Raw genomic sequence first — 18877 nt, 5'->3', positions numbered from 1 at the left:
AGAGTTGTGGATATACTACATGTTGGGTCACATTTACTAATACTATCTAAGTTTTAGACCAGACAGTCTTAAAATGTGACAGATTTATCAACGTGATTGAGGCTGGATGATAAAATTGGCTCATCTTGAGACTGTCTAGTCTGACGTCATATCATGTCTTATTAGTTTATTTTGCAGGCCCCCCCCCCAATTTTTTTCCGAAATGTTTGTTGTTGTGTATTATCCCCTGACCACTTGTTTGACAAATCGCAGACACTATTATAAATGGTCTAAAGCACTTAAAGGGGCTCTATCAGCAAAATCATGCTGATAGAGCCCCACATATGCGTGCATAGCCTTTAAAAAGGCTATTCAGGCACTGTAAAAGTTAAATTAAACTACCCCCCCCGTTTTAAAATAATAACTTATATAAGAATGTTCTCTACTTACGGAACGTGCACCCTGGGCGGGCATTCAGGGTGCGCCGTCTTCTTCTTCCCCGCCTCTTCTTCCTCTGACGTCTTCGGGTCCCGTCCTCCTCCGGCGCTTGCTCGCGGACACTGATAAAAAAAAAATAGCCCGGGCGCATGCGCAGTAGCACGCGGCTTCTACTACGGCTACTGCGCATGCGCCCGGGCTATATTTTTTTATCAGTGTCCGCGAGCAAGCGCCGGAGGAGGACGGGACCCGAAGACATCGGAGAAAGAAGAGGCGGGGAAGAAGATGAAGACACACCCTGAATGCCCACCCAGCGTGTACGTTCCGTAAGTAGAGCACATTCTTTTTTAAGTTATTATTTTAAAACGGGGGGGGGGGTAGTTTAATTTAACATTTACGGTGCCTGAATAGCCTTTTTAAAGGCTATGCACGCATATGTGGGGCTCTATCAGCATGATTTTGCTGATAGAGCCCCTTTAAATGGGGTGCAAGGCTTAAATGGGAATTTGCCCTATTAGTTACTTCACTGTATAAACAGACGGCTCCTAAGTGATCCCTAGTGGTGGCTGCAGGGACTCATAAATGTATTTTAGTCTAAGGCCCCACGGGCCAGAAACGCCGCACTAAAGCGCTGCGGGAACAACCGTGGCGGGAATACATTGCGGTTCTTCTCACAGCGCTTCGAACAGAAAGTTCATTGAGTTTTCCTCCGCAGACTTTCTGTTACCATTATATCTATGGAAAAGCTGCCGACGTTTCCGTAGTTATAATTGACACGCTGCCATTTCCAAACCCGCCCCAATTTTGGAAATCACAGCGTGTCCAGGCTGCGTTTTTTTTTACGCAAAGTAGGCATGAGATTCGCATTCACTTTGCAAGTACTGTAAAACGCCGCAGCGTTTACACCGCGGGCAAATAGCAGCATTTCCGGCCCGTGGGGCCCCGGCCTTAAAGGGATTTCCAAGTCTCTCTTCCCCCTCCCAGGATTGCCAGAAGGAACTCTGCTTCTATTCAAGTACATGGCGCACTATGTACTGTACTATGGCGCCATCACTACGCAGTGGATAGGGCGGCCTATTATGTGAGATTCCCACTAGCATCAGCCTCTCCATTCTGCTCTGTTGGTGGACAAGAGCAACAGATAAAACAGCAGTCACCTACAGAGCCTGATGGACATCTTTAACTATAAAGGGATGCATTGGGTGTCCGTTCTTTGAAACTGACAGATGCAAAAGTTGGACCAGCAGGACTTTTTTGTTTGGAAATTTTCGACAAATTTTGCCATAGATGTGAATGTAGCCTCACTAGAGTAGGAGGAGAGCTCCATCTACATCCCTATGGCTTCTATTCCCTGGATGTGTGTTGGACTCCACTGAGTGGATATATCGATGACCTATGTTGTGGATAGGCCATCAGTATGAAGAAAGCCGGGGGTCCCTGAAAATCGCTATAAGGGTATGTTCACATGGGGAAAAAATGAAGTGGATTTCCTGTTCAACTTTCTTTGCCGTATATTTGCCTGTTGTCTAGCCGCAACGGGATGAATTGACCTTATTAGCATGGAGTCTCGAGTTACGGCAGGGTGACTCAGGACGCTTATTTTTTCTGTGTCCTGCTGTGATCTCTGCTTCCTGTTGAAAACAATGAGGGGCAGAATCTGTGGCAAATTACGCCATGTGAACCAGGGGCGTAACTACCGGGGTAACAGCGGTAGCAGCTGGCACAGGGCCCGGGACATCAGGGGCAGCAGCCACTGCTGCAGATTTTTATTTTTTTTAATAGGCTGTTACCTGCTGGAGTAACTACGTGAGGTTAGGTCAGAGATATATGGAGGGGACAGGTTGTGGATGGCTTTGTATGTTAGCGTTAGTAGCCTGAACTCTATTCGCTGGGCTATAGGTAGCCAGTGAAGGGACTGGCAGAGGGGAGCAGCCGATGAAAAACGGGGGGGGGGGGGGGGGGGAGGTGAATTAAGCGGGCAGCACAGTTTTGGGTGGACTGGAGGGGGGCGAGGGTGTTTGCTGGGAGCCCATGGAGAAGGCTGTTGCAGTAGTCGAGGCGGGAGATTATGAGGGCCTGGACGAGCATCTTGGTAGTTTCCTGGGTGAGGAAGGAGCGGATTCGATGGATGTTCTTGAGCTGGAGGCGGCAGGAAGTGTTGAGGGTTTGAACGTGTTACTTGAAGGATAGGTCGGGGACCAGGGTTATCCCAAGACATTGGACCTGTGGGACAGGGGTAAGCGTGGTTCCATTAACTTTGATAGATGGGTTAGGTGGAGGGGCCATACGGGATGGGCTGAAGATGATAAACTCTGTTTTCTCCATGTTGAGTTTGAGAAAGCGAGAGGAGAGAAAGGAGGCTACGGCCACTAAGCAATCTGGAACTCTGGCCAGCAGGGAGGTAATGTCTGGTCCAGAGAGGTAAATTTGGGTTTCATTGGCATAGCAATGGTATTAAAAGCCATGAGAGCCTATGAGTTGGCCCAGGCTGAGGGTGTAGGTGGAGAACAGGAGGGGTCCTAGGACGGAGCCCTGGGGGACACCTACAGAGAGAAGGCGCGGTGAGGAGGTGGTGTGCGAGTGGGAGACGCTGAATGTGCGATTGGTAAGGTATGAGGAGGTCCAGGAAAGGGCCAGGTCTGAGATACCAAGGGATGAGAGAATTTCTAACAATAGGGAGTGGTCAACTGTGTCAAAGGCAGAGGAGAGGTCAAGGAGGAGAAGGACAGAGTAATGGCGCTTGGCTTTGGCAGTTAGAAGGTCATTAGAGACTTTGGTTAGTGCAGTTTCATATTATAGATTATTAAGATCGTAGATCCAGGGGAGATCTGGTTAACAGAAAAAAACAACCCACTCTTAGTTATCTTTCCTGGGCTTCGGAAAGCTTCCGGCCTACTTGTATGACATCCCAGACTTCATATGGGCCGGGCTTGCCTCTTTATGCGTCGAGACACAAGCCCTGGCTCAAGTGACATCTCTTACATCATTGAAGAAGGCCGACATCAGTGGGGAGTCTCCGAAGCCCAGGAGAGGTAAGTAACATTTTTTTAAATTTTTCTCTCCTCCCCTGGGTCTCCTATTAGTATACTCTGGGCTATGTCAAAAGTTCGTCCCGGGGCCCCACCATTCCTAGTTACACCACTGTTATGAACATACCCTAATGTTTTGGTTAGGCAGTGGATTTTGGGATCTACTACATATCAGAGAAACAGAGCTCTGGCGGTCATAAATATGTATTAAAATAGTAGTTTAGAATATTTACGTAAAGTGAACGTAAAACATTTAGATTCTTGTAAGATTATTCCCAGACTCTTTATTTCAGACTCACTTCACAGACGGACTTATTGGAATAAGTATCTATGGATCGCCAGAATCTCGCTTCCTCCGCTTTCCCTGTTGTATATATTTTCCCCGTACGGTGTTATTCGCGGCGCTGTCTGTGCTCGCACTCTCTATGTACATGGGGAAATCTATTAGTGCATAAAAATATCAGACGGAGTGGGTCGTCTGGAGGGAGTTCACAAGATAAGCCCCTTAACCTCAAAAAAAATCCAGCAGCTGATTACATCCCATAATCAAAATGTAAAGCAGGCGTGCGCTCCTCTCGCGGCGGCGGTATACGAGTGCGGCCTTGATGCTGTTTTCTGCAACGCCTCATTATTTAATCTCAGGAAGGCAGAGCTGCTGAGGAAATGTTGTGACCACTTTGTATTTTTTTTTTTACTTTTTTTTTTTAAGACGTTCTTGCTCCTAAGTAATGGTAAGAGGCCCCGAACATTTACTGAGCAGCCTCCGTCCTCCGTTCCTCTCCTCCTTTGGCTGCGCTCGGTTTTACTCATTAGCTTTACCTTGAAGAGGCGATATACGTCCTAATGAATCTGATAAACTCTCTTCCCTCCGGTGTCCTGCCTGCTGCGGATGAAATGCAGATTACGTATCACAATGGTCTTTTTAGTTTTAATTGATCTGAGCTACCTGCTGATCTGTCTGTGTTATTGCGAGACCCCCTACATCAACACAAAGCCCCCCTACCTGAAAAAGTGCTGCTGTAGCATAACTGGCGTTTTCCACACTTCCTTGCTGAAGTTTGCACCCTCTGGGGTCGGGGAAACAGAAATCTAGGTTGGCTCTTTTTCTGGCATAAATGATGAATGTTGATGGGCCCGATAGTTCCGACCCCGTCCCCACCCACTCCTACACCATGACGTGAGGGGCTCAAACCCCCCCCCCCCCCAAAAAAAAAAAAAAAAAAAAAAAAACAAATAAAAAAAAAACAAAAAAAAACAAAACAAAAAACAAAACAAAACAAAAAAACTGCAATTGTTGTGCAGATAAAATTAGCATCTTGTTTCTTCATGGCTTGTGCGCCTGTGTTCTGATGCCAAAGTCATGATAAATCTCCCCCCAAATATCTGCTATATGGAAACTGTCAATAAGCAGGCTAGTTGCTGTTGGCAGATCTTATTATGGCTTTTTTGTTGTGTAGCTTACATGACTATGGACAATACCATCAATTAGGGGTCTGACTGTCGTATCTCCTAGAGATCCGTTGTTTTGTACAAATGCGTAACTCCTGTCCATCTCAATTTAAATGCAGGTTTTAGGGGTTGGCCATTTTCAGACCACTATTGAGAGACCAATATTATTGTTTGTATAATAAAATGTTCTGCAATTTTCCACTATAATTTCTGTATCAATTTCTCACAGTTTTCTAGATCTGTTTGCTGTCATTCAATCTTCTTACTCCTAGTCCATGGTCCCTCCCCTTCCTCCTCATACACCACTGTTATGTTATTAATACTATGAAGTCATATGAATGCCTCTAGGTGTACTATTACCTGTATATACCTTGTGCTACGTGCGCATTTGCTGGGGTAAAGTACTTGTGATGTGCCTTGTGTTCTTTGTTCTTATCTCGCACTGTTTGAATATTTTCTGAAGCTGTTTATTCTGATATATTTTTTTCAATAAAGCGTTTGAATTTATAAAAAAAAAAAAAAAAAAAAAAAGTCCATAGTCATGTGATATACGGTCCATGGTCATGTGGTATACGGTCCATGGTCATGTGATATACGGTCCATGGTCATGTGATATACGGTCCATGGTCATGTGATATACGGTCCATGGTCATGTGATATACGGTCCATGGTCATGTGATATACGGTCCATGGTCTTGTGATATACGGTCCATGGTCATGTGATATACGGTCCATGGTCATGTGATATACGGTCCATGGTCTTGTGATATACGGTCCATGGTCATTAGAGATGATCGAGTATGTATTTGATCGAATACTATGGTATTCGAAATACTCGTACTCTGTCGAATACCACGCGGTAAACATAAAAGGAGTTTACCGCGTGGTATTCAACTGGGTACGAGTATTACGAATACCATAGTATTTGATCAAATACATACTCGATCAAATATTACTCTTTCATCTCTAATGGTCATGTGATGGACACATAGGTACACAGTCATTACCTGGAAGATGTCTGATTACTGTGCTGTGACTATAAGCTGTGCACCTGTGTGTCTATCACATGACCATGGCTGCACAATCACATGACCATGGGCTACACATCACATGACCGTGGGCTGCACATCACATGACCGTGGGCTGCACATCACATGACCGTGGGCTGCACATCACATGACCGTGGGCTGCACATCACATGACCGTGGGCTGCACATCACATGACCGTGGGCTGCACATCACATGACCGTGGGCTGCACATCACATGACCGTGGGCTGCACATCACATGACCGTGGGCTGCACATCACATGACCGTGGGCTGCACATCACATGACCGTGGGCTGCACATCACATGACCGTGGGCTGCACATCACATGACCGTGGGCTGCACATCACATGACCATGGACCGATTTTTATCCACTTAGAGTAAGCAGAGATCTAGAAAACCGTGAGGAATTGATACAGAAAGTATATTGGAAAATTGTACAACTTTTTATTATACGAACTATGACATGTCTCTTAATATTGGTCTGAAAGGGTACAACCCCTTTAACAATTGAAAACCTATTCTTAGGACCGGGTAACAATATCCTGATTAGTGTAGGTCCGAATGCTGCGGCTTCACATCTGTGCCAATGAAGTCACTTTCATCAGTCACATGGTATAGCAATAGCTTAGTCCCATTCAAGTGAATGGGGCTGAGCTGCAATACCAAGCCGCTGTTATTGTACAGCACCATGCTTGGTTTTCAGTGAAGAGGCCGCACTGCTCACTGGGATACAATACAGAGGGGGTGTTAGACTCACACCGACCACATACTGATGACTAATACATCCTGGAAAACCCCTTTAAGCTACACAAGGTCTTCATGAAAGAGTGTACAGTCTACAGTGTCATTTTATGTTGTCACTTCTGATATCCTATATACTCTATATACTGTATGTGTATATATATATATATATATATATATATATATATATATACATATGTTTGTACGTCTCCTACCTAATCCACATCTCGCCCCAATCTCTAGCTGCTGTTCTCCATTATTGACCAGTATATCCGGAGCGGCCATAGTGAAGCAATATGAAGTGAATGATGCAATAAAGGCTGCTGTATCTGTAGGAACATAAACACTGCGCTGAGAGCGGCTGGGAATAAAACACAGTAATGTGATTTAAAGGTCACTGGATTATTTTAGGTTTGAAAGTCCTTTATCGAAATGTTCTTTCACATCCACTGCACTGTAAAATTCTGTGTCAGCAGCGAGATTTAACACTGCCGCAGTGTCAAGTGAGGAAAATGTTAATTGCATACGTGAAAAACAATTATTTTACGAATGAGGGGGAAAGGTCCTATACACGAGCGGCTTCTAAAAGAGCATTACGTGTGTTGTAAATGTTACATCCTGGAAAATGCAGCGTTTAATGCTCTGAGCTGTAAATAGAAATTGTACTTACATCAGTAATGGCTGGTAAATTGTACCGCTACCTGCTAGATGTAACTGTACGCAAAAGATCGCTGCCGAAAAACAAAAGGGTGTGGTAGAAAATATTTATCTCGGTGGGTTCTTGGCTTTCCCTATATCTACCTTTAAATCCTTTTTCTACCGGTGAAACAAATGTTTTCTTACTGCCCCAATGCATGTGAAATAAAACGTGTAGCTACTTTGTAAGGCCCACGTGGGTTTCCGTTCGGGGAGTTCGCTTGGGGACCACTGAATGGAAACCTAATCTGCATAAAACCCCCCCAAAAAACAGTTACCTAAGGAAACCCGTGGACCACATAGACTATAATGGGGTCCATGTGATTTCCACAGGAAAAATGCGGAGAGAAAAGTGCTGCTTGCAGGACTTTTATCTCCGCATTTTTGTTGCAGAAAGGGGAACGGAATGGCCCGGGCCTAATCGTCTGATCACATGGCGGAAACCTTTTCCGCCGTGTGAACTTTCCGCGCAGCTAGCCGCAACAGAATGCCGATGCAGGGCACCGTCATCCTGCTACAGATTAGGCCTGAATGAATGGGCCTAATTGGAAGAGAGCCGTGGACGCTGCAGCTGACTCTGCTTAGGAATCTGCGGGAAGATAGGGCATGTCGCTTCTTTTTCCCACTAGTCGAAAAAAATTGATAGCGGGAAAAAGAAGCGAGCGACTCCCATTGAAATGAATAGTAGACATTTTTTGCAGGCGGATTCCACGTCAAAATCCACCTGCAAAAACCCCCCTAAGGGTGCATTCACACTACGTAACGCCAGCGTGTATCACAGCCGTACACGCCGGCGTTACAGCAGGGCTGCCGAACACTTCCCATTCATTTCTATGGGAGCGGGGATACGAGCGCTCCCCATAGAAATGAATGGGCTGCTTCTTTCACTGCGAGCAGTCCCATTGAAGTGAATGGGGAGTGCCGGCGTGTACGGTAAGCTCTGCTCATGCCGAGCCGTACACGCCGGCACTTCCCATTCACTTCAATGGGACTGCTTGTGGTGAAAGAAGCAGCCCATTTATTTCTATGGGGAGCGCTCGTATCCCCGCTCCCATAGAAATGAATGGAGCTGCTTTATACGCCGCTTATTCTGAACGTGTTTTACATTCAGAATAAGCTTCAGTATACGTAGTGTGAATGCACCCTAAGAGCTTTAATCCAAATATTTTGTGTCGTTTCACCAGCTACTATGTAGACTTTTACATCTCCATGGTAACAGACAACAAACCCAATGTAGTCTGATCTCGCAAATCAGTAAAAATGCAGAAACCCACATCTTGTCACCGAGCACAGTCCACATATCAGACACACAGTAGGAGTGTTAAGTTTTTGGAACATTTTCATGTAGATCCTCCGTAGTGGTGTACTTGATACTGTAAAGGGGTACAAGGTGCCCAAATGAAGGAATTTACATTGGTGAAACAAAACAAAAACTGCAGACCACATTTACCCAGGCACATAGTACAGTTTTTGCTGGATTCCCCCGTGGGAAAAACATTTCTCTGGACCAGAGCACAGCTTGTCAAACCTAAAAGATCTGATCCGAAACAGTCTCTTTAAGAAGCATGGAAAGAGAAACATTTGGGAATTCAAGTCGATGATAAAATTCTGATCATTGACAAAAGGACTCAATGTAACGTGGATGTATAAGCACTTACATGGACGTAATTCACCCCCTTCATCAGACTAACCCCAGATGTCCCTAAGGCCCGGTTCACATCTATGTTCGGGCCATTCTGTTCCCGTATCAGCAGAAAATGTGCGGAGACATGCAAGCAGCACTTTTCTCTCCACATTTTTTGTGCGGAAACCACACGGACCCCATTATAGTCTATGAGGTCCGCAGGTTTCCTTAGGTAACCGCTTTTTTGTGTGGATAGGTTTCAGTTTTGGGGGGGAAGGGTCCCCAAGCAGACTCCCTGAACGGAAACCCGAACACAAATGTGACTCGGGCCTAACTCCTCACCCCCATAATCTTAGGGTTCTTATCTACGTTATCCGTTATAAGTCCGTCGCCCATAGACTTCAATGTAAAAAGTAAATAAGGGGCACTAGCTGTCTGTTTTTTCTATCAGACACAAAAGTCCTGCATGTGGGATTTTTGGCCGCTGGAAAAATCCGAACACTAACAGACACAAGATAAAATCACATTGATAAAAAATGCTGCGGGTGCATGCGCAGTACTACTACTACTACTACTACTACTACTACTACTACTACTGCGCATGCACCCGCACCATTTTTTATCAATGGCAGTTCGCGAGCACTGGAGGAAGACGGGACCCAAGGACATTGCAGAAAGAGGAGGCGTGGCTGAAGATGACGTCGGACCCTGAATGCCCGCCCATCGTGCACGGTAGATAAGATTAACATATTCTTTTTTAGGGTTTTATTTTAACCTTTTCGCTGCCAAGGGTCTCTGGAAATTTAGCACCTCCAGTAGCCAGAGCAATTTTCACAGTTTTGAGCTGGACAAATCAAACCTAAATTGCAACATTAAAAAAGCATCCAACCCCCCCATACCTATATATTTTCTTAAAGTAGACACCTGCAGCATCCAACCCCCCCATACCTATATATTTTCTTAAAGTAGACACCTGCAGCATTGTCAGAATGCCACTTGGTACTTTATACGAACAGGCAACTTCATGCAATTTTGATTTAAAGTGAATGTTTTATGAAAAAATGCAAATAAATGTATATTAGTTGTTAAAAGCGGAAACCAAACAAAAAATTAAATGCACCAAACCTCCTAAAAATAAGAGTTCAACATATGCAGAGTTCATACATATCACTATGGCCTGAACCCGCATGCACGTGTTTTCAGAAAATCGCTAGAACTGGAAGGAACAAAATTCTGCTTTGAAGCTGGAAATGTAAAAAAAGTATCATCCTATAAAATGTGGGGATTACACACCATGAAAAGTAAGTGAACCCCTAAACCCTATATATTTTTTGAAAGTAGACAACCTGAAGATTACAAATGTCTTAATGGGTCATCGATAGCCACATCCACCTTCATGCAACTTTGCGACCAACACAAATAATTTTTTGAAAAAATACGCTAAAACACATATTTGCACCTAAAACTCATGTTCAATCTCACATTCATATACAAAATACTTTTAAAATAATAGCTTATGGTGTATACAATGTGTATATATACTATATGTACCGCAAACATCAACTACGACAAGAGCTCGGACTCCCAAAAACACGAATACAGAAGACAAGCAGGATTTTGCTGCTGTTCACTAATATGTTAAAAAGCTATACTGCACCTACCAAACTGTGACTGTGATACCAAAATCTAACTTTTTTCAGAGTACACAGCATACCGTATATAAAAACACAATTTAATAGTTTATATATACAACCACCTTCATTCAACTTTGCCGCAAACAGAGATTGCTAGCAAAAATTGCGCAAAAAATCAAATTTGCCACTAAAGTGCGGCTCAAGAAATCCCTTTCTGCAAACATAATGTACTGTCCATAAAACTGCAATATGTGAGGAGTTCATAGATACCACACATGTATATATTTACAGGGGCGGGTGTTAAAGAATCGCCAAAATCGCAGAAATGCGCCATCCCATTTTCTGCATGCAAATTAAATAGGACTTTACATAAAAATGTTATTTTCCATCCCCCTATAATAATTTTAGCAATCTATACGTTCATCTCTAGTGATAATCGTTATTACTATTATTTTAGTGTGTAACGGATATCACTAGAGACGTATTTTACTGTAGAAAGCTCAGGTATAGACAGGACAGGGATTGGGTGAAATGTAAACTTTATTTGCGACTTTATGTATATGTTGTGTAAGTGTTTGGTGCGACTTTTTTCTTTGGCGCTGCGACCTGGACAATGGTAATCGTCTGTGTCACAGTGCCAACAAACTTCCTGGTTAAGTTCAGGAGGTATAACATAAGAATACCCCACTAGTAAAGCTCAGGGGGGAATTACATTATAACTGTATGTGACAATCAGAGACAAATGTATAGTATACGCTCTGATTGGCAGGAGAAGGGTTAATAGGGACAATAGAGTCCCTGCCACCTCCCTCCTGCTGTCACATACAAGTTATGCAGAGAGTCAGATCGTTTCTCTATCTCTCTCTCTCTGCTGAACTGCTCGTGTCCCTCTCCCTTTCCTGTTATAGATCGCAAATTGCTTGCTTAGACAGGAGGGGGGGGGGGACACTTTGGAGCTCTATATCTTTGGACTGCACCAACATAGCTTGATGCTTGCAATTGCATTTTAAAGAGGAGAATCACATTTTTAAAATGATATCAAGAACTGGATGATTGGAAGTACAGTTTTGGAGCAATTCACTGTTGAAACGCTGTCGGGAATTGAGATCTGCAGTTGGATCTCAATGCCAAATAGTGTTTTCAACAGTGAATTGTTCCAAGACTGTAAGTAAAATCATCAAGTCCCTGGTATCATTTTAAAGATGAGTCTCTTCTTTAAAATGCATTTTAAAGCATCAAGATATGTTGATGCAGTCCAGAGATATCGGCATTAGTAGGGAGGACGTAGTAACTACATCCTCCGCTACTGAAGTGCCACCTTGGGAGAACGTACAGTGTACGTGCCTGGCAGCGAAAGGGTTAAAACATGGGGTAGTTTAATATAACTTTAGCGGTGCCTGAATAGCTTTTTTAAAGGCTACTCATGCATATGTGGGGCTGTATCAGTATAATTTTGCTGATAGAGCCCCTTTAATGCCTGAAGTAGGAGTCTCTGTGCTTGCAAATGTAATTTTTTTTTGTCTTTTTGACACAAAAGTATCAAGCACAACCCCGTTTTATAGTATGGCATTCAGCAGATTAGGAAGAAGATGGATACCGATGAAAAGGAGATGATTGTAGGATCAGACTACACTCGGATTGTTTGTAGTCTGTAACCATGGCATGAATAACAGCTGGAGATACAATAATATGAAAAAAAAATAAGAAGAATATCCAGAAGATGAAACCTGTCCTAATAATGTTGTGCGCAGCTCATAACGGTGTATCAGCTTTCTAGTGAGTCCAGAAAATATGTGAGCAGCATGTTATCTGGACTTAAAGGGGTTCTATAATACCAATGCTCTCTCCTTAACTTGATGAAAACAGCCCCTATAGCTATCAGCTGAACACTGGTTTGGTTATTGGCTTTTCCTTTTGACAGCCCAGTATACATGCATCCTCGGTCAGTTGTGCATGTGTTGTAAATGGGGAAGAACAAAGGTCTTCATGACAGAGACACAAAAAGGATCATGCATGTAGATTTCAGCTTTATACATGATTATGGGAGCCTGCCAGCAATGTTAACAGCATTTAGTGATCTGCTTTACAGCAGTCATGTCCATAGTCAGCAATAGTCTAGAGCTGTCTTATAGAGATGTATGGGAGAGTTTTCTAGATTTGCTTAATGCACGAAGAGGGAATATATCCTCTATTGTAAGTATTTGACAGCTAGGGGTGTTATCTTCTATTGTATTGCTGTCTCTGATGTAAATAGTGTAGCTAAAGAAACGTCTTACAGAATTGGCATGTGTCTATAATTAGGCTTAGTAGGTAGAGTGAAAATTGCAGGATTTAGTCTGTGTATTTAAAGACTGTCAGTGACATGCAAAATAAAATCATCAAAAATTCCTAAAAAATATGTTTAATCCAAAAACTATGGTTTGAAAAAAAAATGGGTTATTTTCTGGTGACACTTTTAAGAATGTACAGTAACTTTTACAAGATGTGTATGAATTTTTCATGGATGGTAAGTAGAGATGAGCGAGTAGTATTCGATCAAATACCTCGCCGCCATAGGAATGCGTGTAAGCGGCCGAACACCAAGGGGTTAAGCGCATCGAATATTCAATGCGCTTAACCCCTTGGTGTTCGGCAGCTTACACGCATTCCTATGGCGGTGAGGTATTCGATTGAATACTACTCGCTCATCTCTAACAGTAAATGATATTTTCGAGAAACAGGCGAAGATGTTTGCTACGTTTTTCAGTGATTGTTCTGACAAAAAGTATTGGATCATCGGTCGAAAATGGAGGATACAATATCTGTGTCTTTGCCCAGTTTTAGTTTTTTCCTTTTTTTTTTTTTTTTTCTTTCTTTTTTCTTGCATTCATTGTCTTTCTTATCTTTGTTTACATTTCCATCGTAGCTTTGAAGCCGGCGAGTTGAAGATTGTCGCCTGGAACGAACAGGAACACCGCAACAAAGACTGGTGCGAGGAGCCCGACTGCAAGTAAGTCCGGTATGAGGCGTAATTGAAAGGCGCACGTCGCACGCTCGCTCATACATATTTAAATGACTGTTTTTATGTTTTCCACTCAATATGTTAATACATTTTAATAGAAAGAGCGAGACACATCAAAGAAAGGAGCGGCACATTAGCGAGCATTTAGAAAAGAGGCCTTCCCGGCAAATCCCGTCCTTTCCGCCATCGCCCTTTGTTACTTTTACAGAAGTAAATTGCTTTCTTTTCTTTGGAGCGCTAAGCTAGACTCTCGATTAAATAAACAGAGGAGCGCACAGCTTCAGGGGAAGGAATACAAAACACTTTTATTAAAAGGCGTTCAATCACTTCCCAATCATGGAGGCAGGATTGTCTCTGCAAATAAATGGCACCTGATGAAGAGCCTCATGAGGAACACTACAGCGGCACCCGCTCGACAGGTAGAGGAAGACCATGAGTGGACCTGGTGACTACGTGTACAACATCTTAAAGGGATTCAATCATTAAAGTTCAATTTTTTCTCCCTAAAATGTAGGAATACCCTTTAGAAAGGTTATTCTTCTCCTACCTTTAGATGTCTTCTTCGCGCCGCCGTTCGGTAGAAATCCTGGTTTTCTTCTGTATGCAAATGAGTTCTCTCGCAGCACTGGGAGTATCCCCATTGCTGCGAGAGAACTCTCCAGCGATGCCTCCATCTTCTTCTGGGACAGCCTCTCCCTGTGTCTTCTTCCATTCTGGCTTTCAATCTTCTAGGCCTTGGGCAGAGCTGACTGCGCATGCCCGCGGCAATTTTCCTGTGGCCGCTTACACAGTAAACTGGTGTAAGTGGCCATTTTCTTGTGGCTGCTTACACAGTAAGCTGGGGTAAGCAGCCATAAGAAAATAGCCACGGGCATATGCAGTCTGCTCTGCACGAGGCCTAGAAGTGTGAACCCAGCTCCAGAAGAAGACGCACAGAGAGGCTGGTTCCTGAGGAAGATGGAGGTGTCGCTGTAGATTTCTCTTGCAGCATTGGGGACGCCTCCAATGCTGTTTGAGCGCTGGGGCCCGCCCCCAGTGCTGCAAGAGAACTCATTTGCATACAGAAGAAAACCTGGATTTATACCAAATGGCGGCGCGGATAAGTCATCTAAAGTATGAGAAGAATAGCCTTTCTTAATGCTATTCCTACGTTTTAATGAGAAAAAAATGACATTTTAATGATAGAATCCCTTTAAAGGTGTTTCTCCATTGCAGACATTTATCCCCTATCCTCAGGATAGTGACTGAGTGTCATATCACTGGGGATCCAACTCCTGAGACCACCAGCACTCAAGAGAATGAAGGGCTAAAAGTGAGTGAATCACCAGTGTGCTTAAAAAAAAAATGGCGCTCCACTCACTACCATGGGACTGCAACCTCCGACAACCCCATAGGAGTGAGTGTATTGCTGGTCAAGCACTGGCACTTCATTCACACATTGGATACAGGAGGGTTTTTGGTTCCCCCATATTCCCAAGTTCAAGGTGGTTGCGGCTGATGAACCCGCGGCGATGTTACACTTATTCCCCATGGACAGTGGATAGGTGTCTGTAGTGGCACAACCCCTTTAAAAGATCTATAAGAGGTTACAGGGGGCCTGGCAGAGTGATTTGGGACTCTAAACACCCCACAAGTCCTTATTGACTGGGGAATTAGTATCCAAATAGCCCTTTTGTAAAGCAATAGAGCTAGATCCTATCAGACTCCTCTCTGGTGCTCATATGATTTTAATAAATAAATAATAAAAAAAAATGCAAAATTCACATTCAACCTAAGATCTCTGCTGAATTTTATCTTGCTAGAGCAAGATGAATAGAAGGTCACAGAGGTGATATGTTATTGCTCACAATAGATGTCTATGGAGAGAATGAGGAAGAGCTCAGTAAGCAGAAGTCCAGTAACAGAGGAGAGACTGCTGCAGACTGTGCTTCTATATCACCCCAAGTGCTTTCTTCACAGCGCTACAAGTCAGGACTTCTCTGTAGTGCCCTATATGGCTCGGCTGATACTTCATAGCGTATGATAGAGAGGGAAAGAGCTAATAGTATGAATTATGGGAAGTGTATGGAAAATATCACAGCAGCTGAACTTCACCCACCAGCTCAGCAAGAACTGAAAATGGGAGGGGGGGGGGGGGGGAGAGAAAGCCAGCAGACAGAAAACTGATAACACTGCAGAAACCAAGTAATACAATGTCCAGATATAGAGTAAACACACTGCTGATGTATGCAACTTTGGGAAAAGGTAAGAGCATGCTTTAAAAGGAAGGTATCCCAATTTTTAAAAATGTATTTAGTAAAATTATATGGTCAATCATATATGTTTTTTTTCTAATTTATTTGTATTTTCTGATTTGTAGATTTTATTCTATTATTTGTACATGATGATGGGGACTTTCTGTTAACAGCACTTAGTGATATGCTTTACAGCATTGTCCAGACCATAGGCAGCAATAGTCTGGAGACAACTCATTGAGGTCTATTGGAGAGTTTCTTATATTGGTAGGGAGTGTAGATAAGTAACATTGTCCATTAGTATCTATTGTCCATTAGTGAATGTCATGATGGCTCAGTAGTGTTATCTATAGAGGTGTTATTTTCTATTGTAATGTTGTCTCCAATATAAAAGAGTTTACGTTAGGGTAGAACCTATATTTTGATAAATATATACCCTTACACTATGAATGTTGCAATATGAGAGTATCTACGCATTATTACCTTTTTTTCTTTGAGGATTTCATTCTCCAGTCTGAGGTTGACTCTGTTTTAATTTAACCTAATAAAAGTTATATTTTAGTTTTAGTATATGCTAGCTCTTTTTGTCTAATGTAAATGAGGTGACTGCTGCAAAGAAAACCCCTGCAGAATTTGGCAAGTGATGGTCTATTATTAGGCTTAGTAGTCATATATATATATATATATATATATATATATATATATATATATATATATATATATATGTGTATGTATATATGTGTATGTATTTTATTTAAATATAAATATTGAATAAATCTTAAAATGTGTTTAACAAAAAAAAAAAAAAAATGTTAAAAAAGGGTCATTTTCTTTTGACACAACAACTGCTGCCTCTGCACCCCTTAAACTAAATCCCTGATTTTAGTGTGATATTAGTGTTATAAATAAATAATACATTCTGATTTTACTAGTAGAATAAGCATGTAATATGAATGTTGGCGGCATATAGTTATTACCGCTGACTTACATTACGATTTCTTTGCTGTGTTCCTTTTTTTTTTTTGTAAATGCATCTTTTTTTCTTCTCAAGCCACTATCCGAGCCAAAAAGAATGGTATTTTCACCTGCAACAATGTCTCTGCTAAAAATCCATACTACATTCTGTAATCATTAATACATACACAGCCTTGAGGACTTGGCCAGCAGCCTCACGTTCCCTTTACTGTGCGGGTAATATCAGGCAACACCGATAGAATAAAAATGATCAGACACCTTGGCTTCCTGCAAGGACAAAGGATTTATGGAAAGAGAGCGCAAGGGCAGGACACCTTAAAATAGAACCTTGGCTTGGCTTATGGGATTCGGCGCCGCGTACATTTTATTCCAGCTGCCTGGTGTGTAAGCGCCGCTGCTTTATTTCCTCTCTCATTCTGAAATTGAAGCTCACAGGGATCCCTCTTGGAATTAGTCTGGAGGTGTATTAGGCCTTCTCAGAAAATTCATTTACAGCCTCCAATCCAGCCGACAGGAATACACAATCTCCTGCTCATAGTTGTTTTACATATCCGTCCATCTGGGGTAAAGCTATCCTTTGCATTCTAAAGAAACATGGATTTTGTCTGCGCATGTAAAGGAACAATAAACATCAACAATACTCGCATACAACAAAGACAATCCTAGTAAATCCCCCTTAATCATTTTCTGTCCTTTGATCCAAATGTATCTCCTGTTGTAATCAAAGTAGGGAAAATAGCTAAAGAAATCTTCTTTGTGTATCCCCGGGGCTCAGTCATACCCCCCATCTACTTTTCAATAACCTGTGCCTGATTGTTTTTTTTTTTTTTTTTTTAATATAGATTGTGAGCCCCCACATAGAGCTCACAATGTACATTTTTCCCTATCAGTATGTCTTTTTTGGAATATGGGATGGAAATCCATGCAAACACGGGGAGAACATACAAACTCCTTGCAGATGGTTTTTTGCCCTTGGCGGGATTTGAACACCAGGACTCCAGCGCTGCAAGGCTGGCCACCGTGTGGCCCCTACCTGTGCCTGATTGTAAGACAACTGGCTGCAGCAGGAGCCTCCCCTTACCTTGCCTTTCCTGCAGCAGGAGCCTCCCCTCACCTTGCCTTTCCTGCAGCAGGAGCCTCCCCTCACCCTGCCTTGCCCTCAGCAGTAGCCTCCCCCACCCCACCTTGCCTGCAGTAGGAATCAAAGATCATTAGGCCACGCCCCCAGCCATTCTACAGCTCCAAGTGGAACAAGTTATCCCCTAATGTATCTGCAGGATTTCTAGATCAAGCAGAATGACAAATAATGGGGACGAGACCATCTCCTGTTGACCCATGTCCTTCATTTTTAGATTTATTAATCCTTTTAGGTTTACTGGGGAAAGATAACTAAAATAGTGGCATCATTTTGGCATACTGCTGTTTGCACCAAAGACCGTGCTAAAACGCATCACTTTTTCCCTTTTCTAACTTTTTAGATAAGCAAGGCATACATCTTAATTCTGGTCTGGAGGCCGGATTCCGTAAATAATTTAGTAGCGTCTTGCACCAGCTGGGGACTTGATGAAGACTGTCATACAGAATGCCAGTCTTAAAGGGAACCTCTCAGGTTAATTTGGGACACTAAAACCGTAGTCCATAAGGATCTATGGGTCTCAAATTGCTTTGACAGATTCCCTTCAATAAATTTTACCCAATGTGGGAAATCCAGATGAGAAAATCCAGTCCCAAACTAGTCAGGAGACCGGGCCTCATTGTGTAATATTCCTCTTTGATCCTGGAAGTCCCTGCCTGCTTGTGACTATGTGTGCGCTATATACAGCACTATATACAGCTTCTGAAGATGTTGACGGACAGGGACTCCCAGCGTCCTAGATCATTATGAGGCCAATGTATGGACCGGATTACACTCTGCACTTGGGGTCTTGTAGTCCACAGCTGTATTCACTATTTTGCAGGTTGCAGACATGAAATCTCCCAGCATTCCTTGTTAGGTCAATATAATTACAGTTACAGTCCTATGAAAA

At 42.8% G+C, this 18877-nt stretch overlaps 1 protein-coding gene across 3 annotated transcripts in view; it reads left to right on the top strand.

The window, feature by feature from the left end:
• The window catches only part of NBAS (NBAS subunit of NRZ tethering complex), a 498058-nt gene that overhangs the window by 137799 nt on the left and 341382 nt on the right, over window positions 1-18877 (top strand). For all 3 annotated transcript variants that reach the window (XM_075269168.1, XM_075269167.1, XM_075269169.1), the window contains one exon: window positions 13546-13629. In XM_075269168.1, coding sequence (XP_075125269.1) covers window positions 13546-13629 — 84 coding nt within the window. The remainder of the gene's footprint in view (window positions 1-13545; window positions 13630-18877) is intronic.

The sequence above is a fragment of the Leptodactylus fuscus genome, chromosome 3 (assembly GCF_031893055.1).
Source record: "Leptodactylus fuscus isolate aLepFus1 chromosome 3, aLepFus1.hap2, whole genome shotgun sequence".
In the NCBI taxonomy this organism is placed as follows: domain Eukaryota; kingdom Metazoa; phylum Chordata; class Amphibia; order Anura; family Leptodactylidae; genus Leptodactylus; species Leptodactylus fuscus.
Note: the sequence above shows the minus strand (reverse complement) of the source record. Positions and strands in the feature narration are given on the sequence as shown.